Genomic DNA, 22,620 nt, shown 5'->3' with positions numbered 1-22,620 from the left:
AGAGGATGTTACACTGATCTGTCATGCATTACATACAGGACTTAAAGCGAGTCTATACAAAGGCTCAATGTGTGTAAAAGGTTCAGCATGCTAACCTTTTCCACAAAGGTTCCAAGAAGATCCTCTTTACCAAGCAAGAACTAGCTAAATTAAACATATAACAGCCAAAGAACACTTGATGAAATTTTTGAAATCTTCTTGTACACCCTTGTGCCAGTCAAAAGTTTCTTTGTTTAAATATTTGAAAAATTATTCAAAACTTAATCTCACTGGAAAAGGCCAGTTTATCCCTCTAATTAGTCCCTTGTAACTCACCATATATTCATGTTTTATAGGTAATACTATTACTGTGTATGAGTATTTTAACTATAAGCCTAACTGCTTTACTCCTCTAGTGTATCTGCCTTTAATAAAGCACTCATTAAGAGTCCCATTAGCATCTGAGAGCGACCAGTTAATAACTTCCACAAAGATTCAGGTTTAATTGCTATTCTGTATCATGTTGTTTGGTCTGTGGCAATAACAGTGATTAAACTGCAATAAAACATAAGAAGCTCCAGGTGTTCAAAAACTTTTGACTGCCTTATCAGAGGCTTTGAGGCACACAAAGGCATCAGGCACACAAATGACTATCCTCAGTGTGAAACTCAAGCCCATGTTCATAACTAATCTAAAGTTCTTGAGAGCAAAGAGGTTTTTGTTAAGGATAGCATGGTGGTACAATTTGATCATGGTACTTCTCTGTGTGTGTGTGTGTGTGTGTGTTTTCACAATTTCTCTGCTGACAGATGATCGCAAAATTGCAGTTGTTTATTCCCAGTGCTCTGTACTCTTCTGGAGCAGCAGATGAGCTCTTTTCTTTTTTGTTAGCTTGTTTATTGTTTTGTGGTATTCACTATTTCACATTTGGTGCACGATCATTTAGCATCATGGCAGGGAAAAGAGTAGAAAAGAAGGGGGGGAAAACAGATGAAGGATTGGAGTACAGGTAAAACAAGGTGAACTCTTTTGCTCACAGATGGAGAAAGGAGGACAGTCACTTTCTTTGTGGGGGTTTTCTCGATTTTTTTTCCCTAGCTGCTGTGGTCCTTTCCCATAGTGAAAAATGGGTCATCTTACTTCTGCCCAGAGAATATAGAAGAAAGTAGCCTCTTTATAGCTCCTCATTCTCATCTTTCTTTCTAAGTACACTGTAATTAATTACTTTATCTGGCACAATGTCAGGATATGCTGTGTGTGTGTGTGTCAGCACCTACACTGAGTTTTTCTTGATCGTATTTAACTTAAAGCTCATCAATAATTCATGTTTTTTTTTCTGTGGTGGACATGCTGTCACTGCAGACTCCACAGAGACCACACACACACACACACACACACACACACACAACTTCCCTCTGTCCCACTCTCTGTACATGTACAGATGGATGACAAATAAAAAAAACTCAACATAAAGTCTCTCAATAAGGTGTTGGGCCGCCACAAGCCACCAGAACAGCTTTAAATGCCTTGGCAACAATTCTACATCTGTCTGGAACCGTACTGGGGGATGACCACTGTTCTGCCTGTACATATTCCCTCAACTGGTGTTTTAATGATGGCGGTGGTCATTTTGTCTCTTTGCCAAAGAAGCACGTCACTTTTTCACTCTTTTTCTTCTGCATACTCTGCAACTTTCTCTCTCTTTATTTCCTTAGTTCACTTTGTACAGCAATAAAGTGAAAAGAGTGAAGTAAGTCACGCCTAATGCTATTAAATGCCCAAATTATAATTAAGTTATAAATTATAATCGTAATTATGGGGTTAATGCATTTGGGCAATTTCTTTGAAGAAGAGTTTGGGTGGGACAAAATGATATGCACACAGGCAATAAATTAAAGGGGGAAAAAAAACAACAGAAACTGCCATAGTAAGGTGTTGGTCCAACACATGCCACTAGAAATCGTCAATGCACCCTGAGATCAATTCTACACATCTGTGGAACTGTTATGGAGGGATTAAAAAGATACTCACTCAGTTGGTGTTTGAGTGTTATCTAACCTATGGCTCCAAAATCTTCCATAGGTGTTCAATTGAAATGAGATCTGGTGATTATAAAGGCCACAGCATGTGATTTACATCAATTTTATACTTATTAAACCACTCAGTGAGCCTTCAGTGCAGTGTGGATGGGGGCGGGGTCATCCTGGAAAAGACCACTCCCATCAGGATAGAAATGTTTCATGATAGGATAAAAGTAATCAGTCAGAAGTATTTCGTATTGATTTGAAATGATGTTTATCTCTGGACCCAAACCATGTCAGCAAAACCACTCCAACGGCATAACAGGGCATCATTTTACTCACCAGTCCATATATTATAGATACTGTACATGGATGTCTATATGTTCAGTATGTACAGTATATAGACATGAATAATGGCGTGAAGCTCTGTGTCACTGGTGTGTGCTTGCAAGCTGGTGTTACCTGTAAGAGGCTGTTGGAAATTGCTTTTGATAAAAATAGTTCCAGTCCCTGTAACCTGACCCATTTTATTAACTTTGCTCTGAGTAGAACTCATAGATCATGAATGAGGAAGAGAAGAGAAAGTGAGATGGAAGCCTTAGACCAGGGGTGTCTAAACTTTTTCAGAGGTGGCCAGATTAGACCACATCATAATCCCCAAGGGCCAAATATTGTTTATGAATTATGCAAGATACTAAATATTAACAACATGTAACAACATATAACACACACACACACTATGGGCAAAAGTTTGTAGACACCTAACCATCACATTTTTTGTGCTTGTCGAACATCCCATTCCAGATGTAGTCCTCCTTCGCTGTTATAACAACCTCCACTCCTTCTGGGAAGGCTTTTCACTAGTTTGCTCTGATACAAAGTTGCTTCTGCTTCTGCCCTCATATCCTCTGAATATTTTTTGCATTGTGCATGATTTGATCCGTAATGTCTCATGATAATAAATTCCTTAATTACTGTGACAGTCTCTTGACATATGAGGCACACGCATTTGCTATGGCTCTCAATGAAAAAGTATCCTTGTCTCCAGCTCTTTTGAAATCCTTTTGTCTGTAGCCATGACTAAATATCATTCAGTAATTTAATTTGCAGGTTTAATGAGAGAAAAAAAACAGCTCTTGCATTTTAGCTAATTGTGTTAACCCAGTGGGAGAAAGGTGGCATAGTGGTTAGAACTGTTGCCTAACACCTCTGGGGTTGGGGGTTGTTCTACCTGTGCTTTGGGGGTTTCCTCTGGTTTCCTCCCTCAGTCAAAAGACATGCATTGTAGGCTGACCGGCATTTCCAAATTGTCCATAGTGTGTGTGTGTGATTGTGCCCTGCAGTGGGTTGGCACCCCGTCCAGGGAGTCCCCCGCCTTGTGCCCCGAGTTCCCTGGAATAGGCTCCAGGGTCCCCTGTGACCCTGTGTTGGATAAGCACTACAGAAAATGGATGGATGGTGTTAACCCAGTCTTCCGCTACCCTCAGGTGAAAGGAAAACCTGCAATGTGTTGGCCAGCAGGCCACCTATACCTCTAAGCCAACACACACATACACCCACATAATTTAAAGCTCATACTTATTACTTACTTGATATACTCAAATACAGGCACACACAGACAAACAGGTGCCCATGTGCTCAGGCAGAACAAGACAGATCTGGGCCAGATTTACTCAGGGCAGAGGAAGGAAGGTCTGAGTCTAACACATCCATGACAGTAAGCGAAAGTGATATCTAGAGAAAAGTTCTACATTATGGAAATATGGACTTGCCTCTATTACACGAGTCTTGAGTTCTACCAAAACTACCATAAATAAAATTAAATATGGATGAATAATAAATAAAATGCATGAATTATACATAGCTTAAAAAGAGACCAAAGGTGATAAGTTAGGCGAGCATACAAAAATTCTATAAAAATGTAATCACCATGGTACTACTAAACAATTTGACTTTCCTATAAATGAAAAAGAAATAGCAAATGAATTGTGCAAATGAGCCTGTAATTTATAATAATTGTAACTGGACACTATTTCATCCCTGGATGAAAATGACTTTCGCATTAATTACTGGCTTGGCAAGGTCCATGGAGGACGTTGTGTAAAAGCTGCAGCTCGGAGTATGTAAAAAAAAGTGCATATAATCAATATCAGTACTAACATGTAAAGCAGCTGTGCTTGTGCTCTGCCCATATTTTCAACATCTGCTCTAATGATTGCCTCACTCCAATATGACTGTAAAAGTCTGATTATGATTTATATCATTGTAAAACTTCAATGTGACTGAGAAATGTGGGCAATAATTTACATTCTGAGTCATCCACTGCAACACACACACACACACACACACACACATACACATATACAAACCACTTCTACATTTTCCATACTGCACAAGTGTTACTTATCAACCACTGGACTTGTATATGTAAACAAAACATTTGATTCAATAGAATATTTTGGTACTAGATAGTTCACAGGTTATGTGCATTTCTGCATTATGCTTTGAACTGTTTCTGTGTATGTGATGAAACAAGACCAGAGAGTAAGGGAATGCTGGATAAGGACATCCACTTCATAAAGCCAAAATCTCCAAAATGTCAAGCATGACAACCAATTACCAAGACAAAGGATCTCAAAGCCAAATTGAAATAACAAAGCACAGATCAAAAAACTGGGACCCATGAAGCAAAGGGTAAAAGCCCAGATTTAGTAAGGCTTCTCCATGATTGAGTTGACAACATTAGCAATTATTTCAGGAGCAAAATAACACAGCTAATTATACTTTTGGTGGCAAAGTGGTAACTTTTCCCACTCAGAAAGGCTGACTTTCTCAAGAGCTCTGACTTTTCCAGGTTGGAATTCCTGAAATCACAGTAAAAATATATTACATTGTATATAAATCGATCTATGAGATTCGGATAAAACAAATATAAGATTATTCAGCCTAGATTTATTTCAAGATTCAGCCTAGATTAATTTCAAGTTTCAAATTATAATGTATTGGCAAATAATAATGCTTATTTCAAGCATATACTGTATACCCAGAAGGAAGCCATCTTATCTGGTACCAGAATAAGACAGTTTCAAGCTTGCAATACAAAAAAGGCTAGAAATAGGCTTAATAGGCTTATTTTTGTTTATCATGATCTTGTAATGAGAAATATTCACTTAATTTAATTATATTCAAGATATTTTCACTTCTAGCAAAAAAAAGAAATTGTAGTGTATGATTAGCCTTTTAAGCAGATTTTCAAGTTTCTGTTTTTTACAATATGCTTTATGATCACTAAATAAATGAGGACAATTGAATAACTGAATGGTTACTTGTTATTTGTGATTTATTGGTTAAGATTTTAATCAAGATTTGAATCAAATTTGATCAAATTTTTTAGCAGATTGTTTTTTTTAATTCAAGGTTGTTTTTTGTCAGTGCTGTCAGCAATGAATTACTTCAGACTATATCATACGTTGGGTTCAAAATACAAAACAACAGCAAAAAAACCCTGAAACTAACTAAATCTAATCAACTAATTTGCGCATTTTTTTAAAGCTGTTTGACAGTTTTTTAATTATTGAGAGTGTCTCTTTTTTTCTGACCTTAAACAGCTGAGGTTGTCTGAATGTTCTGAGGTGGGAAATAGGAAGTTCTTAGTTGAAAAAAAAAATAGAGTTCACTTTAGTGCCAGAAATAATAAAGATGTATGTTGCTATTCAGTATTTGGGTAATGGCAGGAATGGTGCACTTCTGACTGTTAGCTATTTGTTGTTTTCTACAATTCTAGCCATTCTGTTTCAAAATTAGTGCTGAAACAGATGATCACAGTCTGTGAGATTGACAAACGTCTGCAGAATGCAAGTACCACAATATTTGAATGCATCCGATGAGCAAATCTAAAACAGGTTTAGTGTATCAATGATCTCTCCCTCCATCCCCCTGGATGGTAGCCTAGGTAACTCCTTTTTACTGCATAAATATTTATGATAGGGTGGTATGATGGTACAGCAGGTACTGTTGCCTCATTAGAGCTGTGTGGAGTTTCTCATATTCCATGTGAGTTTCCTCTGGGTTCTATGGTTTCCTCCAAATTCCCAAAAAACATGCCTGACTGATTTTGCTAAATTACCCCTAGTTGTGTGTGTGTGTGTGTGTGTGTGTGTGGGTGTGCAGGGTGCTCTGTAATGGACTGGTGTCCCACTCAGTGTGTGTCTCCTCCTCACATCCAGTGTTCCTGGAATAGTCTCCGGATCCATTGCGGACCAGGATAACGCAGTTACTGAAGACGAATGAATGCAGACCACAGATAACACTAAAATCTTTGAGGAGTCCTCAGGGACAGTCTGGTGGAAATCATGGCTTGAGATTTGTGCTTGAGAATGTGGTTTACCATGAATTCGAACCTCACTGAGCTTCTGTGGTTACATCATTCGCTAGCAGGAAAATGTGTGACTTGCATTTTTTTTAACCAAAATGGGAAAGACGTATTTATCAGCAGTTTTTTTAGTATAGTACATCTGGGTGAAACTATCAGCCAAGCAAGATCTCAAAATACAATAATTGGGTGCACTTTATATCTTTCCCTCTTATTTGTTCTCCCTTTCTCTCTCTCTGTCTCTCTCCCTCTCTCTCTCTCTCACCTGCTCTTTCTCCATCTCTTAGTATCTTAGTCTCTCTCATTTAGATGCTGAAGGTGCAGGTTACAAGCTAGGGATCACCTTAGGTCACATGACCAGCCAGAGTGAGGGATGAGGAAACGGGAGAGAGAAAGAGAGAGAGAGAGAGAGAGCAAGGAGATTCCTAAGTATGCTGCACTAGCATTGCAAAAGTGCTGCGGCTTGGGTACAGCATCAGTCACGTCACAGTTCACACACATACACACACGCACACGCGCACACACACACACACACACACACAGCTCCTCATGAATCTGTTCCTGTACGTTTCATTCTGATGATTCAGTATTTAGCATGTGAGTAATGTATTGTGCTGGAGTTTAGTCCCAATGCAGTTAGCAATTTAAGAGCTGTAATGTGTATTCAAACACCGCTGTGTGTATCGGTTCAATGCAGCCGTGACACTGGCAAGTTGAGCTGGAGACTTACCAGCTAGCAGGACAGCACATCAATAATCACACAGACTGTAGTGTGTGTGTGTGTGTGTGTGTTGATGCAGCCTTGGAAAAGGACACATGCCTGACTTTGACAGCATTAGGCAAGTGTTTCTTCTGTTGTGTGTCGTTTGTGTGCATGTGGTAGGGAGAGTTGTCAGGGTGACTGCTTAAATACATGCACATAAACACACACACACACACACACACACACACTCGCAAATAAGGTAATAAGTGTGTTGCTGCTGATATTCAATGACTGCAAATAGAACAGTATATATAAGTACACCTCCCAACACATATACACACACACACACACACACACAGTTGTGACCTTGTCTTTTCAAAATCCTCTTTCGTTTTGCTAGGTCAGCACTCTCCTCTTTATAAACACACACACACACACACTATAGTCTTGCTCCAAACTACCTTGTTTCTTTTTTTTTTTATTTTACAAACCTTTGCAGAAATGAGAGCAGAAAAAATTTGAAGTCTTCTGTGGGAGGTAAACAGAAGCAAAACTTAAAGTACAGTGTACAGGAAAGATAGAGAGGGAGAGACAGAGGGAGAAAGCAAGCAAGAAAAGGAGGGAGGGGGAAGCTGCGCTCTTGTTCTCTTTGGAAAATCCCCAAACTCCCTGTAGGTTCCACTAGTCAAGGTGAAAGGCAGAGGACACACACGCACACACACTTCTCCTGCTGTTTCTGGGTCAGAGATGCAGAAACATGCAGGTGTTCATTCAGGCCTGCTGCATTCTCCATCCTGACCTGAGGTCAGTCATAACGTTCTTAATCATACACAGAGCTGAGCTGATGTTTAAAGCCGTCATCCATCCGTGAGAGAAGAAAAGATTATCTATATAATGGTGCATAATTATCTAGTATATAGCTAAAATATGGTGATCATGGGAAATTGTTTACCTTGAGAGATTTCGACTTTTTCATCTAAATATACACTGCCAGTCAAAAGTTTTTGAACACCTGGAGTTGATTATGTTTTATTACAGTTTAATCATTATTATTGCCGCAGACCAAACTAAATAAGGAAAGCTAAATCTTTGAGGAAATTATTAACTGCTCTCTCTTACATCCTAATGGGACCCTAAATGAGTGTTTAATTAAAGGTAAGAACACTTGGTAAGTGTTATCATTAACTGTAAACCATGCTAGAGTGTTAAAGATTTTGGTCTTTTCTATTTAAAATAAGGGCATTTTTAAAAAAAATTTCAAAAACCTGACTGGCAGTGTATTTCAGTCACACCCTCTGGCCTGGAATGTTGAAGTCTGTTTACGCTCTGAAATGAAAAATGAAGAACATACTTGGAAATACTTGGAAATGCATTTGCATTTCTATTTTATAATATACACACATATGTAATAGTGGGCTAAAATGTGTGAATTAGTAATGTATGAAACATGTTACTGATACATTGACAGTAGAGACCAATGAGAATAAAAATAAAAATAAAATACTTATTCTATTTGAGCATTACATTCACTGGTTTTGATTTTTTTTAAACCCATTTTTAAAATCTTTTCAGACTGCTGCTCATGCAGCATCACAGAGCTGCAGAATGCACTTGGAGGAAAGCATTAACTGTCCTCTTCTGTACGTCTTCTGTACATGAGCTCAAACACCTCCATGATTGGCTTGTGAGAGACACCAAAAGTGAATCATGTAAAGCTTAATTAACTGTTTTTGCTGTTAATAAACAGCTTAAGATGAATTATTTTGGAATTTTTGTGGAATCAAGTGCAACAGCAATAATGCTCATAAGATAAATACACAGCATGAAGAAGCAAGACTGGGGCTGATTTCTTTCTAGCCCAGACGGTAGCTTTATGTAGGCTCTCAGTGAGATGCCTCCTAGATTTGATCTCCATTTTTTAAACCCACGTCGCTGACACATCTATACCACATTACCAGCAGTGATTGAGAAATGATTCTCCTTTCCTTTCCTGTCTTTTCCTTCCCTTTCCTTTCCTTTCCTTCCCTTTCCTATCCCTTTTTTTTACGCTCTCACTCTCTTGACTATTCCATTAGACCCATTGTCATGTCTATCAGAGAGTTTGACAGGAAGCTCATCCTCATGTCAGAGGCTTGCTGCCCTGCTTTAACTGACACATGAGCAACGGTGCCACCCCGCCATCTGCACTTTATTGCATCAGTTAATATACTGGGCCTACACCAGGCGACCGGAATCCAATTAGTGGAAACCTCAGCTGTGAGTGGAAAGTGAAGCAGAAATTGATTGACAGTGTAAAGGTGTGTGTGCGTCTGAGTGTGTGTGTGTGTGTGTGTGTGTGTGAATAGACGCTCTGGTATAGTTCTGTAATACTGACTTATGGCTCATCAGCAGTCTGATGACTCAGTGAACAGTGTGTTAGAGAGTGCCACCTACTGCCCATAGATGCTAATGCAATTAAGATTACAGAAATTAACCAAAATTAGAAAGAAAAAGTATTACATCTAGGCAAATAGTTGAATAAGAGAAAGCCTGGGGATGAAGATAAGCACGAACACATGGCAGCTTCCTCAAGTTTGGTATTTGTGAACTGCAAGTGGAAATTAACTTGAGTACAATAATTTGAAAGAAACGTAAATCAATTCTAATACAATCTTTGTCAAATCCATTAAACTATTTAATGTGATAAACCACACTAGACAGCGACTCACAAGCTACAATAAAGTATTTAGTCATTAAATCAAAATGTGTTCATTTTGCCAGGCTTTACTGTATCTGGTATCTTGGCATCAGAAGATATTTTGATATCATTTTAATTACAAAACTGACAGTGAATACTGAAACCTAAGCCCTTAGAACAGAAACAAGTTTAAATCTGTTATAATCACGTCTCGCTGATATCAACTTTGAGAAGCCCATATAATCCCATTTAAACCTAACCTCAGAATCTTATTATTTTAAATAACATATTATAAAGCACTACTGATGTTGCACAGCCTCCCCTGTGGATGTAGATGTAGAAAGCAAGACAGTGATAGAGAGAAGCGATACCAGCGGGACAGCAAGGGCAGAAAAAGGATGACGAATGAACAAATTCAAAGCATGGGATGGGGTCCAAAAGGAACGAATAAATGAAGTAAGTAGAAAGATGCAGATTTTGCTGCCATGCTGCACTGTATTGAAGCATCTCCTTTTTCTCCTACTGAGCTCGGTGTGTTTGCTCGGCACCCCCCAGAGAACTGCTGAAGATCTCTCTCTCTTTTCTTCTCCTTTTCTTGTTTATATAATCTTCTTGTCCCTGTCTCATCATACCTGCATACACATTGTGGAGAGGGTCTTCATTACTGATGGTGTCTGAGAGGGGCTTGTGCTTTAACAGGCCACGCTGGACCCTTTAGTGTTTAATAAGAAGGGAAGAAGGAGATCAGGAACTCTGGCACTTATTCAGAGGCTCCTAATTGCTGCTTAATAGAGAGGCTCGTCCTGTGTGATGTTAAAGTACTGTACATACTACACACACACACAACACACTCACACACCTACTCTCTCTCTCTCTCTATCTCTCTCTCTACCTCTCTCTCTCACAGTGTACAGTTAATGAAGAAGAGTTTTAATTTGAATTTCTATTTGTGTTTTTTTTTTTATCTATACTCCCTTTTCTAATACAAGATTAAATAGTTTTGGTTTTCCTTGTTGTTGTTTAACTTTTGTCAAAATATATGATGTAATGGTTTCAGTCTTTTTAAAGAGGGTTTAAACATCTATCTATCTATCTATCTATCTATCCCCTCTTTCTCATCCCCTCTTTCTCATACACTCTCTCCCTATACTTTCTCTCTCTCTCTCTCTCTCTCTCTCTCTCGCCCATTTTTTTGGCCTGTCCTCTGTGAGGCATCAGCTTACTCCAGTTAATTCCTTAATTACTAAATTAAAGCAGGGAGAAGGCTTGGCCCTAAACCCTTACTGTTTGCTTCCAGATGTGTTTTACACCAAGGATGGACAAATAAGTGTCTGAAATGTGCTCTTTGCCCAGAGTGGATTTATACAGAGAATATATAAATCTGTTGAGTACACAGCTATGTTATAATGTAAGCAAATCATGGAATGTATGTGTAATTCTAGTAAATTAAGCATAATTTGCATCTGTTTCTTTGAAGAACAGTACTTACCAATATTAAAAATGGAAATCAATTATGGTTGTGTAATTTAATAAGTCAACCATACTCATATCATTTGAATAACATATTAATCCCCCTGCTGACAGTGCACATGTTCCAAACAATTGAGACAGAAAGAGAGAGAAAGAGAAGAAGAAGAAAGAGAGAACTCCTTATTCAGCTTTTCAGCTCACCAGTCACACCAAGGATCCCAATCAATCCTGGAAATTGGTTCGTTCCCTGACAAGGTTACAAAATGACAGCAGGGGGTTGGAGATGGAGGGAGCGCATGCAAGAGAGGGAGAAAAAAGTGAAGGATGGATGGAGAGGAGAAGAAGGAAAGAGAGAGAGAGGCGAGCATGGTAAGAGGGAGGAAGAAGGATGAGGAGAGTGAGATGTTAGTCTTTGCTTACTGACAGGCTCCGATCTCCTGCAGGGATTTACAGATTGAAGGTGTTCAGTGCTTTGTGGCCATAGAGGAAAGATTAGACCTGCGCAGTGCTGCTGGACTCAAACCAGCTGAGTGAATGTGCTGGAGTGCAATACCTCATGTAGAAAGAGTAGTGGATAAAGAGAGAGAGAGAAAGAGAGAGAGTCTCACACATGTCTATATGCTTCTGTGTTTATGTATAGAAAATGCTGTGATGCAAGATGAATTTGAGGCAAATCTGACAATAATATATCATATCGTATTATTGGCCACAATAATGCTCTGTGTGTGTGTGTGTGTGTGTGTGTGTAATATCATTTTGGTCATGATAAGTAGTGCTTAATTTGTAAAACATGAAGTACCAGAACGTCAAGAGAAAGTTAATCCAGCAAGACTACAAGGATATTCACTCCAAGCACTTCATATAGTACAGTAGTGAATTGAATGCCATCATAGACCTAGACATAATGCTGCATTCAACTTAACTCAGAAATGGGAAGTCTGAACTTCGAATTACATCATTTTCAAGCTCTGTGCTCTTCAAGCTACAGAGTAGGGAAAACAAAACTTGGATGATCTCCATGAAAAATGTGTTAACAAGCTAGACAGCTAGCATGTGATCATGAGTTTGTGATGGATTTACTTTCTCAAAACAGCACAATGTATGGTCAGTGTTATAGATTTAACCAACTAATGTGTCTATGTTGATTGATCTAATGTAAATACTAAATAAACTAGTTTAAATTAATACAATGATTTTTTTTTTTAATTTACTGTTGATGGTGTGAGCATCAACATGTTGATTTGATGTTAATGTTGAGAGCACATTCTCGATTTTCCATTAAGGGCACATTTTCTTTTTCCTAGTCAGAGGCCAGAAATTACAAGCTTTTGTTGAATGTAGCATAATAGCGTAGGTATGATGCCCATGGTACAATCAGGGATTGCAACCCTAACATTTCAGCTATGCCACGGAATGACTGGAGGAGTCAACTTTACATTTCCGGTGTGTTTAACTTCATAATATGCTCTCAACCTCACTAACATTTTGCTCAGAACACAGAGTCTTATAAAAGTACATTATGCCCTTTAAACAACAACACAGAAATGACACCACAAAAACATTCTTAGCTTGCCTAATTATCCAAATTACTCCACAACACAATCATGTAACCTACAGTCTCCTCCCAGTGTCACAATTCCCTCTGGTTATACTGAATTTAGTGAGCGTTGGGCCGACAAGTTTCAGAAACAGAAACAACGCCTCCCTTGCTTTTTCAGCATCTTGTTCCATCCCATCATTGTCCTTTCTTTAAAAAGTAAACAATAAAGTCAGTTGCCTTTTTTTCACCATATACATGAGCATATGTGACTACAACAGTGAGCTTGCATTCAGTGCTGTCACATTTCTGGCAGCATTTACATTCAGCACAGTGAGACAGCAACTTTCTCTAACTGTTATTCCTATGTTTATAAAAGGTATTTACAGTATATCAATTATATATGAAATACAGTAGATATTTCTTACCTTTGTATTTGTGTATGTATGACAAGGCATACACAGCTGGAAGCCTTTTTCCGGCTTGCTAGAAGGGGCTTTTCCAGTATTCTTACATCACTGACATTCATCTTCAGGAGCTCTTGCAGACACCAAATGTAAAATACTGCGAGTGCATTGAAATAACCAGAAATGCAGAAGCAGTGTTAAGAAGAATGCTGAAGTGATTGTGCAAAGAGGAAATTGGTAATCAATTGCTTTGTGTGTGTGTGTGTGTGTGTGTGTGTGCGTGGGTGGGTATTTTTTGTCTTACAGGAACACTTCACGCCGGAGTGTAAGTTCAAAGAGTGCGTGTTTGAAAACTACTACGTGACGTACTCGTCCATCCTGTACCGGCAGACGCAGTCTGGACGAGCCTGGTACATCGGCATCAACCGTGATGGGCAGGTCATGAAGGGAAACCGTGTCAAAAAGACAAAAGGAGCCGCCCACTTCCTGCCGAAACTCATTGAAGGTGTGCTAGAACATTTGCTAGTATTAAACAGTATGGCCTTCATAAAAATTCTCTATATTTTACTAAGATTTTATTAAGGATTATATGCTTGAATATTTTTCAATTTTATGCAAACCTTCTATATCTCTGATACTAAACTTCAGTGGTCTTGGCCTCAGATGCTCCGACATCTTTTGTACACTTTTCTGTCTACTAGCTTCAGAATCTTGAAGGTTGCAAGATTGGCTATCTGCACTTCCATGTTCTGTGCACTGGTTTCCAAATGAAAAAGAAATATTTGATAACTGTGAAACACAGAGCTTTTTGGAGCAAGATATTATCAATGAACTGAAAGTTTTTTAAAAATTCTTTGAGAGTTTCGTTTGAAACCATAAATGTCTTTGGCAGTTTGCCGTGTCATTCAAAACACCTCTTGCCACATTGTACTTTTAAACAAGTAAATGTACTTGGCTGTGTTTAATGATAATAAGTGGTGAAATGTTCTGAACCATGTCTACCATTACCTTTACCATGGATTTGCTGTAGTACTTCATGGTAACTGTGATTATTGTATGATAAATGCTAAACTTGTGATTTTATTACTGCGCCTTATGAAAATGATGTTCATTACATTTTAACTATGATACAATGGTAACTAATCTTAACCATGACATGACTTTGCTGCCATGCTAACATTTATTTTAGCGGTAGAAAAATGATCACAGGCAACCCATATTTATGGCTTGAAAGCCATTTATTTATTTATTTATTTATTTATTTAAAATAGTTTTACAATTGGTTTCCAAGCCTTGATTTATTTATTTTTAAAAAATGGGTATTTTTGCAGAATTGCATTTATAGAAATTGTGTTAAAACACACACCCATTTTAAATGCGTAGCATTCATTATTTATTGGACAATACATCTGTGTCATTTAAATACACTGTAAAACTATTGAAACCATGAAAAAGGACACATCTATTGCTGTTGGTTAATATGTTAAAAATGATTTGGGCTTATGAGAGAGTATACTGTATGTTCTAACCTATCTCTCTGTGTCTGTAGTGGCCATGTACAGGGAGCCTTCGCTGCATGACATCGGTGAGCAGAGCCCACCACGGAAAACAGCCAAAACATCAGACTCTCCTGTCAACAATGATGACAAGAATGACCCGTTGCCTCCTAAAACTAGCGCCTCCTAGCGACCGGAGGATATAAGACTGGAGCATACGCCAACATACAAAGGGAAATGGCATGGGCATGATAAAAACAGTCAATGCAGTCCTACTATTGATGCCATTACCCATGATGCAGGAGCTCAATGAACCCTGCCTGATGGACTCCTCTTCTCCTGGTACCGCCTTCCTGTTTGAACCTGGGAATTTTTTGAGCAATAAGAACCCTGAGTTATTCCAGGTGTGTGTTTTAAGAGAGAAATGAGCTGTGACACCGTTCAGCACCTTTTTTTTTTTGCCTTTTGTCCGACCAGTGTCAGTTTCAAACACCATCTCATGACACCGGAAGATCCTGACATTTGGCCATATTGTTTTGGAAGCATCTGTTCGTGTTATCCTGTGCAGTCCTCCTCCTGTATCTCTAAGCTGAGTGTAATCTCCTCCTCGCCTCCTCTGCTGTTTGATTAGTTTGTGACATAGAGTCAATTTTCCACTCCACAGCACAGGAAAAACCCAGCATGTGCTCCAGGGTACCATTAAGACACTCGCATGCCTGTGTGAGGTTCACACACAAACACACACATACACCTTATACACTCACACACACTCACACACACACACACATAAAGAAGGAAATTTGATTTAAAAAAAAAATAACACACACAGGAGTAATACACTCTCCCTTTCCTGTATGATAATGCTATAAAGATATACACCCCAAGGAGCTAAAAAGCTTTCTCTGCCCATATACAATAGCCTCAAAACTGATGAAAGTGTGTGTATGTGTGAGAGGTGACTCGCGACTGTGGAAACTGAGGTACATTATCACTTTCTTTTGCTTTGATTGGTTTTTCGCTGGATGGCCTGGGAGCAATACTCCTGCTGCTCTCCTGGTTCCTATTCCATTTCATCTTGTCTTTTCTTTTCTTTTTCGATAGCTGTTTAAGCCTGTTTAATTTGACCAAAGGCAGTTACTGGAAAACCAAGCAAAATGGAACAACAAGCATAAATTGTCTTTTGTCTTCTAATATTATATAATGTACTCAGTAGTATCACATTCTTTTGATTCAGATTTTTCCAAGTAACAATAACATGATATTAGTGGCTTTTTCTTTACATAATGTTTCTAATAATTTTGTATATGTTGCCTAGCAGGGCTTTTAAACCATAGAGATGATCCACTCCCCCTGCTTATGAAAGTCTCTAATCAGAAACGTCTGTCCTAATTAAGAGCGACCTTCTTATTGCTCTTGGTGATGGTGTTCTGGAGCAGCTGAAATAACAATAAGTCTGAAATAATAGCAGAAATAATAATAATAGTTCAACATCCCGAAATACTGCATCTGGGTGCAACATGAAGGCACAAAGAGCACCCTGAGATAATGTGCTGACTGTAGAGATGAAGAAAGAATAGCAATTTTGCTGTTTAGATCAATGCAATGATCTTCTCTAACTCCAGTATGAAGGAATTGTGGAAAGATGATGGAAAGATAACAGATAGCAGATAACAGATTGCTTCATCAGTCTTAGGAATCATTGGCATTTATTTATTGCACTGAAAAACTGGTCAACTTTAAAATTAAATAACATTGAAATAACAGTGAACTCCAACTTGCTTTAGAATTTGCAACCATGAATTTATTTATAGCTCTAAGAGCCTTACAATACAACATAACAATATAAAAAAAAACATTCTATACACTCTGAAGGGCTAATTTCATCCATAAAGTTCACTGTATTCTCCAATAGCTTAAGTTTGTCACATATTCTCTTGTCACATGTCACAAAATTGTCACAAAACAATTTCCTAATAATGAATAAAAGACCAGTAGGGATAAAAAAGTATGTGGATGTTTTGATAACTGAAGGTAAAAAGGAAGATGCCTTGGAGGTTAAGCCTGATTAAGACCTAGTGGCCTGGTCTTATTAATGACTGTAATTACACTGCTAAATTGCTCTTTTAGTCTCTCATACTCCCTCTTGCCACATTGTCTCATGTGCCCAAGGCAGAGCTCGTTATTTGCATACACTTTCACAACTCAGACCATTTTACGACCGAGGCTGATTTCAACCGCAGCCAATTACAGAGGAGATTTACAAACGTTTTTAGGCTATGTAACTAGCTGAGATTCATCTACAACTAATTACACTACAAACATGACTTCTGTGGTAGAATTTCAAAATGGTCGGGATTACTTTATATTAAACAAGGAGCTCCTGTTCTTAAAAAGCTTGACTCTGGAGGAAGTTTCCGATAAACTATAGCTAGCTAAAGGATCGTTAATGAAAGCCCGTTTTTGTTCATGAGATCAATTTAAATGTATGTCTGCATGCTTGACGTGATTTTCTCAGCTTTCTATGAGGATGATAAGCTTGAGAAAGAACATCTGAAGTCTTGGTTAAAAGAGAGGGGGAGAACTTGCTGTATATTGTGAAGTTCTTCATTTAGTTTCTAAGCCTGGCTACTGTTAAACAATTCATTTAAGTTCTTTTTAGGTAATGGCAATTCCAACTTGTACAGCCAAACAATTCAAATGGTTTGTGTTAGAGTATGCCTATAGCAAAAGCCAATTATCTCTTCCCTTGATGCACTGAGTGCTTTCATTTGCATAACTGCCAAATTGAAAGTCATGGCTAAATAGTTATGTGGAATTGAAGTCAGAGTTGAATTGGTGGTGATGGCAGTATATTTTGTGTAACTGTTTTGTATTTGCATCTACACCAATTTAATTGTATCACAAACTGAGTGGGAAGGAGATGCAGTTATGAGTATAATCCTTTTAATAAAACTTTACAAATTTACAGGCACATTCATGGTCAGAAAGTAGTATATATATATATATATATATATATATATAGACAGAGATAATGAACGTAAGTGACAGACAGGTATGATCAATAACTAGGTGAGTTGCTATTGTAACGTATTTTTCAAATCAATTTACTAAAATTGAAGTTGGCATACCCAGTTTAAAGTTAAAACTTACACAGGTCATTACACCACAACACACTAGAAGGAAACAAATGTAAGTTTTGATTTTAAAAAAATCTGAGAGCTCATCCTTGGTACTGTAGATGGAGACAAAGTTCATTAATAAGATTTTTGGGTTCAATAATTTTAACTTGCATACTGTAAGTATTTTGAAAGCCAGGTAATATAACAAACACAATGAATGTGATGTTAGCATATTTCAAAGGGCAGTAGAAGCAAAGATTCCCAACTGGTGACCAAAAGACTGTGCGGTCAAATCCCAGGACTGCCAAAGAGCCACAGTTGGGCCCTTAAGCAAAACTCTTAACTTTCAGATCCTCGCTATGATAGACTTGGTTTCTGGTTTACAAGTTTGCCAAAAGTATAAATGAAAATGAAAGAATTAAGTATTAATTATTGACAAGAGTGCTTTAATTTTCATTTCATTAAATTTAACATTAACAATTAATTATAAGTTATTGTTTGTATACAATGTGATTTAAAAATTCTCTTTGGTTGTACAAAATGGCTTTACCAGCCCTGTGGCTCTTCTCCAAATACATCGGTGAAAAAAATAACTTAAAACAACGTTAATTAAAAAAATTCTAAAAAGAGTAACTACATAATAGCTCATAATTTGTTTCAGCCAATTTATGTTCATCGGCATCTTCCGCATCATCAACAAAAGAGTGATGAATCTAAAGTGGCAGATTGATCTAAAACTTTCAAATGACACCCAATACTCCAATTTTAATCTCTTCCTGCAAACTCTCCTGGGGACAAAAATTAAAAAACGATCCATACGGCTAGCAGATCATTTTACAGATCATTATGATAAAATGATGCTGTGCCATCTGCAATACTCCACCACCTGCTGAAAAAAGGAGCATTATACTTATTGCTGTTTGCACTGCTTCAGCTTCAGGTACAGGCTTACATTGATCACACAGTGAGCTGTGTTTATGAAATCTACATAAAATGTAAAATGAGATCATTTAGCCAATATATGCCGCTGTGTAGTGTTTCCCAGCTTCTACTTATTGGTAGATTTTATGTTTTAAATATTTTTTATTCAGTATTTCACTTAAAAGGTGTGTATCATTTAGCTTGAGTTAGTATTCTTGAGTTAGTTCCTGAAAGTTACTTTGCAGTGATCCTTATCCAAAAAACAATCTATGTTGTAGAAATTGTTTTCTTGCTCATTTATTTATGAAGTTGTGATGTGTGGTGTTGATTTCTTTCCAATATCTAAACTTTTCTCTGCTTTATCAGAATTCTGTGTATTTCTGACTCAAACTTATTGGAATTCCTTCATAACTCAGATATGACATCAAAGAATTATTAACGTGTGTGTGTGTGTGTGCGTGTGCGCGTGTGTTCCATGTCTTCCCTCTATTGTCTTCCTTCTGTTTCTACGTCAGTAAGAAATGAGTGTCTTAAATGGGTGTGTATAACACAGTTGCTGCCTGGTATGTCTTATGTGTGTGTGTCCATGTGAGTGTGTGTGAGAGAGGAAAGAAAAGAGAGAGATAAATGAGGCATGTAGAGTTACAAAAGACAAATCTATATGCTGTACCCTGGATAGACAAGCTCTGCCAAGCAGATTGAATGAAGTGTATTCAAAGGAAACGTGCCCAATCTGAGTGATGCTTGGTGGAGGAGTGTTGCGTATTGTGAAAATGTGTGTGTATGTCTGTGTGTGTCAGTTTGAGGTGTAGCCCAAACCCTGCATCTGCAATGCAGCAGAAAAGACAAAAAAAAAAAAGAAAGAAAGAAAACCCAGCCCTCCTCACATGGTCCAACTAAACGGTGATTCCCTCCGAGCGGTGGCTCTCCTCTCAGGCGCTACAGTAATTATTACACTCTCCTGTTTCCCCCTTGTGGAAACTTTACTCTTTTTTTCCCCCCTTTATGTTGAGCTGCGGTTATGTAGATATAGAGGAGTACACACCCAAGTGTCTCCATTGTTTCAAGATTTTAAAGTGATTTTTTTATGTGAAAATCTGACACAATATATTATCAGTCTACAATGGTGATGAATTTAAAGCCACTCTAAACATTATACAATATGGATTTTATGATTAAACCCTCTCAGATGAATTCAGTGGAGTAAGCAGACTGGTCAAAGTGTGAAATTAGTTTTTCTGAGTTACTGTTGAAGATGTGTGAAAGACGAGTGTTGTGTCATAATATATACAAGCCAATCAGGTTCCAATATGCAAATACAGGCCATGTAACACTGTTTTATCAGGAATAGGAAAAGTGGGTGAAGTCCATGTAGGGTTGGGGATATCACAGATCAGGATTTCTTGATGTGGGTAAAAGTCTACGTACTTTTGTGCCTTTTATGTTGTGTAATGAATTCTTTTGTAATCACCACATTAAGTAATTTATGATTCAATATCAGAAGAAAGTACTGGATTTCAAATGAGATTGTTTATTTGTTCTAAAGCCATTAGAGTGTTTACTGGCCTTGTGTGGGTCTCCATGTGCCATGTCACTGATAAGCACTTTTTTTTTATTTGCTTATTTGATGGAGTTCTGATTACGACTGGATTTTTACTGACATGTTGATGTAAGCATACGCCTCTGCATCATGACTAATATTGCAAAGCCTATGATTCATTCCTGTCTGGGAAAGTGTGAAATGCGAGTGTAGTATAAAACCTACAGTCTACGAATGAATTAACCAGGACTTTCTGAACAGCGGCCCACACTGTCACTCAAAAGGTGACAGAGCTCATGACCTTTCACCTTCGTCAGTTATGTACCTGGAACTTCTGCAGCAATATGGACTGCTTGTTTTGGTTATTACTCTCCTTATTAAAACACGCACACCTTATAGCCATGTGTGTGACCTACTCTGATTGGATAGATTACTGTAAAGAAGTCTTCCAAAAAGGATTTTAAAAATGAACTATATTGTTTTTTTTCTTGTCTTCCAAACCAAGACAGTTCAACAGTCTTCCAGTGACACTATTTTTTATAACAGAAAAGGACAATCCAAGTGGAATCGTGTGAGGATTGGTTTCACAAAAACAACACAAAGCCTAACCACATGGCACCAAAAACATAACCATAGACTGTTAGAAGAGGTTTGAAGGACACATGCTTGAAGACTCTGATGCCTGAAGCAAAATGACATGAATGAAGAATCCTGAAAGCAACCATACTCTAAAAGCATGCATGAACCGACATTTACTGGACACATTTAAAAAAAAAATCCCTATTTAATAAGTCAACGTGACCCCATCCATTATACCTTCCCCCCATCCATCCTCAGCCCTGCATTTGCAATAGAATCTGTATCTATTTCTATAATAACTTACACAAAGTCTGAAGAAGACATATTATTGGATATTATTGAATAAAACTAATATATTTGTATGATTGTAAAAATGGTGTCCTAGAGTTTTATTTGTGCTTTTCTGTGCTGTTGGAGTCACTCTGCTGTTATTAGTGATGTCTTTGTATTCCAATCAGGTATCTAGTATGAAAAGAAATGGTTATGGATCTACTGGTTATGGGTTGTTAACTGTGAGTTAACTATGATCATTCAGCTGGAATGCGGACCAAAAAAGGGGATAAAAGCAAGTCATTAATTAGAATAAATGCATAGCACAGGAAAGCTGGATGAGCGCATGCGCAGATATTATGTACATGAGTCATATTCCCTTGATATACGATAAAGAGCTAAGAGAGTGAACTAACAAAATCATGTCAGCCGTCATACTGATGTAGTAGTCTTGCGATATAAAACTCAATTTGTAATGTTATACATTTAAATTTACATTATTTACATTTATAAACAGCTTTGTCTGCCTTTAAGAAGAAAATTGCATCATATTTCAAGGTCTACTGGGAAAGGTTTTACTTATTAAGTCTACAGTTATGTTGATTTAAATGCCTTGAGCTAATAGATCCCTAAAAATGATGCCAGCGATTCGCCCGCAGGGAAGTGGAGAGGGTGGATGAGGGTATGTTGAAAACAATTATGAAACAGAGCCTTACTTTCCCCTGCTTGTGTATCCATCTAACTGTTACCACACTTCAACAACAGTATAAATCACAGGACTAAAAGATAAGAATCATATTTTACTCTAATGGCTATGATATCCTGTGAATAATTCATGTTAATGACACAGAACAACACACTTGATAATAATAATAATAATAATAATAATAATAATAATAATAATAAATTGTACTGGCCTGATGTAGTCTTAGTCTTGTATGATATTATCCAATTATTATTTATTGATGTATACTTTTCATTTAAGTGTTTGGATCTAAACAGACATGTTCCATTTATGTACAACAGCTATGTTTAATAATATTATTCAGTAATAATATTCAATTATAATTATTCAATATTATTTCAAATATCACTATAATTAAAGCAGAAAGGTCACACAACTCACATGTGAAGTTTACACATGGTGTTTTTATTTACACATGTGATTTGTATACATGATTCATTTCACATGTGGTTTGATGCTTTTTCATGTATAACATGATGTCGCATGTTGTCTCAAGTTAACATATACAATTTCAGGACATAACATGGTGAAATACACTATATGGCCAGACGTATGTGGACACCTGACCATCACGCCCATATGTGTTCCTTCCTCAAACTGCTGCCACAAAGTTGGAAGCACACAATTATATAGAATGTCTTTGTATGCTGTAGTATTACAATTTCCCTTCACTGGAACTAAGAGGCCCAAACATGTTCCAGCATGACTGTCCCTGTGCACAAAGTGAGCTCCATGAAGACATGGTGTGTGAAGGTTGGAGTGGAAGAACTTGAGTGTCCTGCAC

The 22,620-nt window shown here is 37.6% G+C and overlaps 1 protein-coding gene across 1 annotated transcript in view; it reads left to right on the top strand.

Annotated features, from left to right (window-relative positions):
• fgf11a (fibroblast growth factor 11a) overlaps positions 1-21,664 on the top strand; it is a 63,180-nt gene extending 41,516 nt beyond the window's left edge. The window contains exons 4-5 of the mRNA XM_026935993.3: positions 13,473-13,671; positions 14,716-21,664. Coding sequence (XP_026791794.1) covers positions 13,473-13,671; positions 14,716-14,852 — 336 coding nt within the window. The 3' untranslated portion in view covers positions 14,853-21,664. The remainder of the gene's footprint in view (positions 1-13,472; positions 13,672-14,715) is intronic.
• Positions 21,665-22,620: the final 956 nt, after the last annotated feature.

The sequence above is a fragment of the Pangasianodon hypophthalmus genome, chromosome 4 (genome assembly GCF_027358585.1).
Source record: "Pangasianodon hypophthalmus isolate fPanHyp1 chromosome 4, fPanHyp1.pri, whole genome shotgun sequence".
In the NCBI taxonomy this organism is placed as follows: Eukaryota; Metazoa; Chordata; class Actinopteri; order Siluriformes; family Pangasiidae; genus Pangasianodon; species Pangasianodon hypophthalmus.
The sequence above is the reverse complement of the archived record's forward strand: the minus strand, read 5'-3'. Positions and strand labels throughout refer to the sequence as shown.